The sequence below is a fragment of the Diadema setosum genome, chromosome 15 (assembly GCF_964275005.1).
Source record: "Diadema setosum chromosome 15, eeDiaSeto1, whole genome shotgun sequence".
Classification (NCBI taxonomy): Eukaryota; Metazoa; Echinodermata; class Echinoidea; order Diadematoida; family Diadematidae; genus Diadema; species Diadema setosum.
Genome location: NC_092699.1, coordinates 3,429,452 through 3,440,389, shown reverse-complemented (window position 1 = coordinate 3,440,389; position 10,938 = coordinate 3,429,452). Strand labels below are relative to the sequence as shown.

Sequence of the window (10,938 nt, the reverse complement as noted above, 5' to 3'; positions counted from 1 at the left end):
CATAAAGGGGAAAATGCATTCAACACATGACATAATTTAGCCATTCAAATTGTTGCCCAATATTGCTTTTCTTCCTTTTTGATTGAAAAATTTCCAAAAATTCCATCAAAGTGTGCCCTGGTGGTTCAATTTCAATCTTCATAATGTAACACTAACGTACAGCTCCCACTTGTGAGAGGAGAACACCCCTTTATATACCTCCCCCGCCCCCCCCCCCCCCTTCCCTTGGTTCCCTTCCATAAACATAGTAAGACGAAGAGTGAAAACACACCGCATGCAGATCAAGATAACACGATTCACATCATCCCGCAATCTTCAATTTGAATACTTTTGGGGGGAGGGGGAGGGGGAGGTTTGTTTGAAAAGCTTTGTTATTCCATCAAATGTCTTGACACCCTCCCCCCTCCCCCTATTCGATTCGGGCCGCAGTAATCAAAAGTCCGTTTTCTTGACGTATACGCAGCCGCCCCCACCCCCCCCCCCCCCCCCGGGCCCCTTCCTTTTGAAAAATCCCGGCTATACGGGCCTGGTCCGCTTGCCATGATACCGGACTAGGTTATAGCAGGGAGGTGAGTCACCTCCCTGGTTATAGAAAAGACAGTGCACTTTGGACCTTACTCTGAGTCTTACTCAAAGGAAACACAGGCCTAATTAGAACAACATGCGCACACTTGTCCCTTTTCTCTGTTCTTGTACTGTATCAGCAAAGATTACGTCATAAATTGCACTATCCGTGATTGTCATTGCCACCATTAATGAGAACATCATACTTAAAGGGGATGGCTAGTAACTGATCAGTGGGAATGCTGGGGGATGATTGTTCCAATCCTTGTGGGATTCATTTAAGAGTACATTATATATCTACTGTTGTGTGAAAATCATTTGAGTATATGAATATAAGAACGACCCAAGTCCAATTTTTGGCCAAATTTAGTTTGACATGGGAAATTGTAACTTATGCATGGACTCATCTTGTGTGTAAATGATAAATCCTAATTACCCCCGGAAGTGCCTGAAATGAATGAGTTTAATCTTATATTAATGTAAGAATGAAGGACTTGGGTCATTCTTACATTCATATAATAGCGCCCTCTCTCATCCTTCTCCCATCTCTATAGCAGAATATCATGTATATGAATCAAAGAACGACCCAAGTCCATATGAATCAAAGAACGACCCAAGTCCACCACACAAAATGGCCTCTCCACAATTAATGTAAATGTTAATTGTCATAATAATATATTTTCTAATTTGTATATTCAATGTTGCCTTCCCATCACAGTTAAATAGAATATTATTGGACAAATAAAAAAGATATGATTTTTTTTTTAGTTTACTCGAAATGATCTTCCATGGACTTGGGTCGTTCTTTTATTCATATACTCATTTGCTTCAGAACGGTCTCATATTCGAGTAATGTGCAGTTTAGTGTTTCCAGGCTTGCATGCCTGTACAGTGATGGGGCATTAAACTTGACATTACTTGAAATTGAGACCGTTCTGAAGCAAATAATTTTCACACAAAAATAGATATATTTTATAATGTACTCTTAAATGAATCCCACAAGAATTGGAACAATCATCCCCCAGCATTCCCACTGATTCCCACTGATCAGTTACTAGTACTAGACATCCCCTTTAAATGTGTGAGTGGGTAAGTCTGTGTTGTGTGTGTGTGTGTGTGTGTGTGTGTGTGTGTGTGTGAGCGCGCCTCATTCATTACGGGGTAATTTTGAAAGTGCAAGGCTTCCTACTATATAGACCAGACTGAAATGGATAGTGATACGGAGGTACAGAATAATAACTATTTCTTTTCCTGGAAGGGGGGGGGGGGTAGGCCTCATGTCCCTCATAAAACATGAGAACAAGAATCCATAATGGGACCTGTAATATGATATAAATCTATCCTATATGAACTGATAACAGAATACTGGTATGTATACCGTGTAGTACGTGAGTCAGTTCTCAGCAAACACAGCATGGCTGACGTCTACTTTGCCAAATATGGGCGATGCATATTTTTTGAGTGTGTTAGAGAGAGTGTGTGTTCGTATGATTGTGTGTGTGTGTTGAATTTTGTGACTGCCGCACGGCACAGAGTCCGTGAACATTACCCTTGGTAAATACATGATTGTCCATACTTCCTTCGTTGAATGGCCCTGCTTGGGCCAATACACTTCCCTGAGCACCCCAGTGTGGCTATATACCAAATAAGGTTTGAATCAGGATATGCAAATACATATCTGCACCAGGATATAAGCACGCGCAGGATAGTCACATCATACTAGATAATTAATTCGATCTCGGATATCAACATGAGTCTTAAGACTAATGCTAGTCTGGTGGTTCTAACAGCCATTTTGGCTGTATTTCTTCCTACATTCTTCGAGGCCCCTCCTGCAGTAATCACGGACGGGTTTGTTGCACCTGGATTCGAAGACGTCTTGAAGACTTTTAGGTAAGTAGGCCTCATTATTCTTCCCTCGGCAATGTTGACGTCTTCCTATTCCGATATTTCATGCCCTCATTTATGATTACATCTCTCTTTCAGTTGTAAGCATTATCTGTTTGAAATGACTGTCAAAATTGTATGTCTCCATGCAGAGAGAACTTTGAATCCGGACGCGATTCTCTGTACGGTGGATCGGCCTTCTCGGCTTACTACAACGGTAAAAAGGTTGTCGACTTGTGGGGAGGCTACGCAGACGCAGACATCGGACAACAATGGCGTCAAGATACGATGTCGATTTTCTACTCAACTACGAAAGGTATTACAGACACCGAAGAGAAACAGATGTAGAATCATGCCCGCCTGTATATCCAGGCGTTTTGTCAGGAGCACTTCTGCTGACTATAATACATCTGAAAGGAACGCTTTTTGTTTAATAATTAAAGGAAACCAAAGCCCCAAGTTAATATGAATGTGGATTGAAGGAAAGCAGCAATGAGAACACATCAGTGACAGTTTGAGAAAATTGGACAGTCGATTCAAATATTTTGATTTGTTTTTTTATTTTGGCGCCGTCATCGCTAGGTAAGGATACTACTAAACTTCATGATGTCATTATGCAAAATATAAAGAAATAAAAGAAAATTCAACATATCTTCACTTTTCTAGCAAAATGGAAGAGCACTTGACTTACATCTCTCAGAAAGCAGAGATAATTATATTACTATTAAGATTTTAAAAAATTCATTAATAAGTGGATGAAATGTGAACTTTTCAGGAAAAGTTATCTTCTTATCCAGCAATGACGGCACTGTGCAGAACTTTAAGAATCCGTAACTTTTGAATCGATTGTCCGATTTTCCCCTTAAATTTCATGGATGTGTTTTGCTGCTTTCACTCAATGTTTACATTTCGGCTTTGATTTATTTTTTACAATCACGATTGATGTTAATGACGTTAGGACCTCTTAAATTACATCTGTAAACATGACACAATAGCCATATGTCTGCCAATCGATTCAGGAAATATAATTATTTCCCCCACCTCCTCCCCCCCCCCCCCCCCCACCCCTTCCCTATTTCTCTCTCTCTCCGATCGTGCCAGGTATTCCACAGGAGTGCTAAGAAGAGTGAGTAAAAGTAAGTGACTTTCCTTCCATTGACCCTACCACGTTATTGATTGATTGGTATAGGTTTTTAGGTCGCATGCATACAAATTCTGACATTTGCAATTCGCTAGAAAGAAACGTGAATTTCTATAGGTCTTTCATCTTGTGCCACTGATTTCACTACAGGGATAGCAGCGATCTGCTTTGCCTTGCTGGTCGATAGAGGGCAGCTCAACTACGACAAAGCCGTGGCTCACTATTGGCCAGAGTTTGCTCAAAAGGGCAAGGAGAATATCACCGTGAGAGAGCTTCTCGAACACAAGGTATCATCTCTTAGATACTCGAGTATTCACATTACACTGCACAAACATCGTTGTTACATTTAACACCATGAGTGTTAAATTTAACACTGGTCAAGTGTCAATAGAGCAGGACCACGCCCACAGGTGTAGAAAGCATGTTGTGGTGAGATACACTAGGTTTGCGGTTCACCATGTGTAGTCCTAAGAAGGACTGTTGGAATGACAGGAGAAGGAAGAAAGAAAGGTCGGATAAGAGGTCAGAAATTGAGTGAGAATATTCTTTCTGAAGTGTGTGAAGTCCTGAAAAGGACTGTGAACCAAGGAGATAGAAGAGCTTAGGAAAGGACTCAACGTTTCGGACAGTTGACTGTTGACAGTTGACTCATGAGGACGGATAGTCAACTGTTTAATTATTCTCTTCTCTTCTCTTCTTCTGAGTACTGTAAATTGCCTTTCATCGGCGTAAATACACATCGACTATCAGGACTATCTAGTGTTTAGTACCAGTCATGATGATAATAAAAAAATGATGGACATGTGTAATATTCGGGTTGTATGCTCATGATTTCTACTTTTCAATTTTCAATTCAATCATAGTTTATTTCCAATCAACGAAAATCAAAACATAGTACAAAGTATACATGTCTTGAAATGATATTGTTCAAACATTTGCAAAAGATTCATGTAGTTTACGAGATAAATTATATAACAACATATATATGTATATACAATAATTAAGAGGAATAATGCATATACTTCGTGGGCGTGCGGAAAATAAATTCGATTATGGAAAATAGTGATCCACTAAAAAGCAAAGCTTGTGGGACGTGGATCGCTATAGATAAGTAATGAGTAAACAGTATATTATTCAAGTTTTTTTTATAGCTATTGTATTTAATATGGATTATTTAAGTCATTTGTAGAGATATACATGTAGTGTTTTTTTTTTTGAGATACGCAGGTCGGGACAAAAATAACTTTGTAATATGAATATTGTTAAAACACTAAAAGATCGGTGCTTACGTCAATGAAGGGCAATTTCTCAAACAGTTGCAATAAAAACAACTCGATATTAGCATTCATTAATCTTAATGCAACAAGGATCATTCTCTAGACAAGTTTAATGCCCTGAATATAAATATGAAGACATGCTCGAGAAAGGTAAAATCTCGATATAGCTTATGAGGTAAGAGGGTAAAAAAAAAATACTATTTTATGACGATTACATTTGCCATAGTCTGGTCTGCCCGTGACGGCCCCGCCGGGACTCAGCTACGAGCTCATGTCTGACGTGCCAAAAGCTGGCGAACTAATGGCGGCGAGCGAACCCTTATGGAAACCTGACGGTAAAACTCACGGCTACCACACCATAACCTACGGCCCTCTGACTAACGAGCTTCTGCGACGAGTCGACCCAAAACACAGGACACTGGGGAAGTTCTTTGCTGAAGAAATAGCAGAACCATTTGGTAGCTATATAGGATGTATACAACTTCTATCACTTTTTGTAATCACAAAATTACTATCTAATATAATTTTGTAATGCATCTCATAGCCTCTACCCCATATTCCTATACATAGCTGGGACTCAAAGTTGTTGTGTGTTTTTTTTTTTAATCTAATTCGATTCAATTCAGTTCAATCCAAATCAAATGACTTTATTTCAATGTAAAGTAATACAAGGTTATAATGATTTACAGCAGAGACTCCATGGCCGGGGACTACTAAAATTTATGCCGGGCCACCAAATTCTTTTTATAAAGTTACTTTTTGTTGTTCCTATCATCCAGCTAAGAATCGAAATGGATTGGCATGTTCCTTTTATTTCTGGCTACCAGTATTTCACATTTAAAGATTCTATTGGCCAGAGTGTTAAGCTCTGCTATAACATATTATTGTAACGAACGTGTAATCCTCTTTTGTCTTGTGACACGTTGCTGTGACTAACCTGACATGGGCGGCGAGTTAACTCAGTCGGTATAGCGCGTCTGCCTCACGATCCAAAGGACCCCGGGTCGATTCCCATTGTGTGTTATCATACCGTCCCGTCTAGTAAGAGGCAAAACACCCTGTCCCTCGGATAGGACATAAAAATGGAGGTCCTGTGGGTGAGAGTCACAACTCATGCACGTAAAAGATCCCGCTTCATTTATTCATCGCAAAAAACAGGGTGTTTAACCCAGTAGAGTGGTCCCGCCTTATACATCCAACTGGACCCCATGCCAGGAAGACCAGTTATTGCAGCTGAATATGGGCGATCCAGCTATCTCTTCATATGGAAATGAAACGGACGAACGAACGAACTTGGTTCATGTATCATAATCATACATCTCTGTTCGATGGTTTTAATGACAGGGAATGTCATTAGCTTGTAAGGTTTATATTAATACTTCTCTCCAAAAGATAACGGCAAGATCACTATTCTAACCAAGGGTCAAAGAAGTATGAGAAATTAACAAATCTGATACCGGCAACGCTTTATGGATAGAATATTCACTCTTGAATGAAAGTACAGATCATAGGCAGTGCTATTAAAAAGAGAAACTCCAGATTACTACTTTGCACTGATACGCCAAACTAAGCTCGCAGCATATTCCGCCAATCTAAACAGGGAAACGGAATGAACAAAATGACCATATCTTCTCTCTAAAACAACACAGAAAAAACGGTGGAAGGTTGAGTTACTGTTTATGTCTTCAAAGTCTCATTTCATAAGTCCCAAACTTTTTTTCCACTTTATCCTCTTGTTCCAGTTATCCATTTTTTTTTCATGGCTTTATCATTCTGTTTTATGATTTTCTATAAAGGCCTAGAATTTTACATAGGACTCCCACTGGAAAAGTATTACCGTACAGCAAGGATCCCAGGCCAGGGCAACCTATTATTGTCGACATTGCGAGGTTTGACGAGCGCCACCAATCGACAGGTGCTGTTTCACATGCTGACTACTGACGTCTTCATGAGATCAGTTGAGGACGGCGGGATGGGTTCGGTAAGTGCTCCTTCCTTCACAGATAAGAGGGAAGAGAGAGAAGGGGGTATCCCACGAAACCAACACCCACGAGTCATCAAGCGCACAGGTTGGACATTGAAAAAAAAAAAAAGTACATGGAGTTACAGCCCACGATTCATAGTAATGATACACGTTGTATTGTCTTCTTTATACAAGGTAGCTTCAGTGTTGCCACTGCTCTATACCAGAAGGCCCTGCTGTTATTATCAGGCCTACACCAGCGTTGCCAGGTACCAATTTATAAACATGGATTGAGAGGGACATGGTGGGTGAAAACATCTTGTCAAGGACGTAGGCACTGGGTGGGAACTCATGTTTTCCACTGCGCCCCCGTGAACTCGCTAGATGAGGAGATTAAAACAATTTGTATATCACAGTCATAGACAGTGACGGAATGATACAAAGGTAGGAAAAAGGAAATGTCACAAAACTGCCTTGTATTACCAATTGTATTACGCATTACATCGACTAGTTGCTGACATAATGTGCTTTAAGAGTAAGAACATTTCACCAACTTTATGATGAGTCAAGTGCCCTTTCCATGTATGCTAATTTATTGTGCAGAATAACTTCAAACGCAGTGAGCCAATGAATGCTTTTAAAGTCTTTTTGCAATTCACACCAGCATGGGTGTCGTGGGAAGGATAATGATACTATCATCATTACATTCTGTAAGGTGTAATTTACGACTTCCACCCTTGTGTTCCTTGCTCAGCAGGCAGAAAATTAAGTCGACATAATTATAAGTCACCCGTTGCGTGAGGATATTGCAATGAAAGAATATCAATCCCATGTCACCAGTATACACGCCAAACAGAGAAGAACTGTTCCTTCGATTCCATGGTATCTGCTTTAGGACTTTCGTCAAGAGGTGTTGTTGTTGTTGTTCTTGTTGTTATTGTTGTTTGCTTTTTGCTCGTTGTTGTTTTTACTAAGTTCGTCATCTTTACCATACAATAACCTCGTGAACAGAGTGTTTTGTGTTGAAATTCACTAGAAGTTCCATTTCTTATAATATTACCGATATAAACAAATCTGGCAACATGGGAATGAGGTTTTCTGATCTCAGATTTGCTTGGATGAGAGAGCCATAAACGAAAATGCCCTCATCTAAATGTCGGGAAAGGCTTAATAAACGTATTAGCCCGAATTCACGAAGGACGTGGTACAATCTTGTCCATGGTTAAACCGTGGACAAAGACCATGGAGCGACAAGTGTCGCATGGAATATTTCGTTACGAAATCAGTCATTTCGTCGACGAAATTATTTTTTTTTTTGGTAACGAAATGACAACATTTCGTAACGACATGGATATTTCGTCGACGAAATGACTGATTTCGTAACGAAATATTCAGTGCGACACTTGGAGCCCTAGGGTCTTTGTTCATGGTTAAACCATGGACAAGATTGTAGTACCAGCTTCGTGAATTCGGGCCATTGTGCACCTATTGTGTCTCGTGCGCTTTACTAGGATTTCATGAAGTTTTTCATTTGTCCAGGAAGACTGAAGGATTAAACGACCCCTACAAACTCCTGGTGGAGATACCGTCGGCGAGTGGAATAGGAATGGCTGAATCCGTTGCTAAGGTAATTTTCTCTTCATGTGTCTGCTCTCAGTGATTCCAGCACTCTGGAACACTCATCTTCAATGAGGTTACGTTCCATATCTCATATAGATACTCTATGGAAAAACCGAAGCGTTCATTAGTATCTAGACTATTCCCTGAATATTTTGCTTTTATTATCATTTTTCCACTTCTCAAACACAATTGATACAATTGATAGCACAAAAGACAAGACCTTACTTCGTAATCAAGAGAAAATGTAATTAATTTTACAAACATAAAATGTTAAGAGTCTATCAAAAAACGATTAAGCTTGTGTTTAGGTCCCGAGATGAAAATTTTAAAGTCGTCTCAAACAAACAACATGATAACGAATACGTTGAAAGGAAGGAGAGGAACGTACAAGAGAGAAAAAAGCAAAAAAAGCTGGAAAGAATTAAAAACCAGAAAAACAAACAATCAACGAGAATACATTAGAATATACAGTACCAGGATTATCACCTGTAATACGCTTACAAAAAAGATTCCTCGTCACCCAAGCAATAACGGGACTTTCCAATTATGTTCCGGGTTCTTTTCTCTCCTTTTTTCTTCATCAGCTGTATGGCATCCTAGCGATGGGTGGTACTGACCCTCAAACCAACAAGACCCTCTTCTCGAGACAAACTGCACACGATATGATGAAAGACAGACAACCTACTTTAGACAGAACTCTGGGAATACCAATGGCTTATAATCTGGGATTCGCTCTTCTTCAAATGGAGGTACGAGCTTTCTTCCATCGCTAATAGAAGAGGTGGACCAATATTGAAGTTATTGCTTTGTGGACCTGTGAATGGGACCTGGGATGGTTCAAAGATTACACCCCCGATTAACCGCAAGTTAATGTGGGGGGGGGGGGGGGATAAGCTCAAGAAGTTACGGGATCATGTAGAGCATACACTTAGCAAAAAGAAGACCTCATGATAAGTAAGATATCATTGATGTCATTGCAGTGGCAGATCCAGAAATAAAAAGAAAAAAATCGGGGGGGGGGGGGGACTTGATTTTGTATAGGCGCACCCTCTAGATCCTAGATCCACCCCTGTACCGTGCGGTACACGTCAAATGAAAAAAAAAAAAAGAGGACAACTTGCATTATGGCGTCATTCTTCAATATTAATTGCTGGCTTACAGAAATATGACGTCTATCACAATCATGTTCTTTTATCTTCCCCCTTCTTTACAATCGCATTTGAGAAAACCTTTGCACACTCACTGGAATAAAAATAGACTATACTTTATCAATTAGAATTGGATCCGCACAATCAGTTTCATTTGGAGCACAACAGAAGTTCCAATGCTGAAGATTAAGTAACGCATGTAATGTATCACTTGTCAGGTGGGTACTCGGGTATTTAAGTAGTGTGCGCATAATCAGGTTACGAAACAATGTCATTTTCACACAAGTTTTTTTTTTTTCGTGGGGTACAAGGATAGAAAACATCTTAAACGCTCTTAATGTTTTCTTCGTGTAATACCTTTCTGCACGCCTTCAACTTTCAAATCAAATCATAATAATGATATAATATAATATAATAATAATACTAATACTACTAATAATAATAATACTATTATTATTATTATTAGTAGTAGTAGTAGTAGTAGTATTAGTATTAGCATTATTATTATTATTATTATTATTATTATTATTATTATTATCATTATTATTATTATTATTATTATTATTATTATTATTATCATCATAACTAGTAGTAGTACTATCAATTAGTTCTTATTATGTATCCAAGTTATAGCGTGAACTTTACTTTGACAGACAATCCATTCTGAAACATAATCAGTAGCTGAAAGCCCAATGACCGCAGATCTATCTAGCTGATCAGCTAAGCTGATGGATGTAATACGTCTTCAAAAAGGAATGCAGGTGTAATGATCAATGTGGGTGTAAAAAAAATGGTATATGTCTAATGACGATGTAAGTCTAATAATGAACATAAGTCTAATCCGATGACTGTTGGACTAGTAACAAGATCAATTTCTCCCCTGCAGAAAACATATGATTATAGGGTTTTCCTTTCTTCTTTTCTAATTGTTGCTGATTTGCTTTCCTCCTATAAAGCAACAATTCATTTTGATTGAGTACTATTGTGGATGAAAATCATCGTGAGAATATAGTTAGTTGTCGGAAGGTAAAAATAGTTAGCCTTATCCCATCTGATTTTATAATTGATGAGTCTCTCTCTATCTCTCTACTTCATGTCCTTTCATCACTGTTCAGGAGGGTGTTATGTACGGACATGCCGGTGCAGGTGGCCAAATGGGGTTCGCCGACCCCGTGAATAAACTTGGATTTGCCTTCGTTAGCTCCTCCCAGTCACCGTTTGTCTTTCCCCACCACGCACCCCGGACTAAAGCTCTCCTGGCTTCGCTCTATACCTGTGTGAAGAATCAACCAACGACATGATTTTGTGCCTGCTAAAATTATGATTGAAATTGATACC

General features: G+C 39.2%; 1 protein-coding gene across 1 annotated transcript; it reads left to right on the top strand.

Moving 5' to 3' along the window:
* Positions 1-2,314: 2,314 nt before the first annotated feature.
* On the top strand, positions 2,315-10,901 carry LOC140238991 (beta-lactamase domain-containing protein 2-like). The gene is made up of 8 exons (XM_072318887.1): positions 2,315-2,457; positions 2,604-2,767; positions 3,743-3,879; positions 5,096-5,327; positions 6,666-6,850; positions 8,376-8,459; positions 9,037-9,201; positions 10,716-10,901. Exons 1-8 carry the CDS (start codon positions 2,315-2,317, stop codon positions 10,899-10,901), a joined length of 1,296 nt encoding a protein of 431 aa, XP_072174988.1.
* Positions 10,902-10,938: the final 37 nt, after the last annotated feature.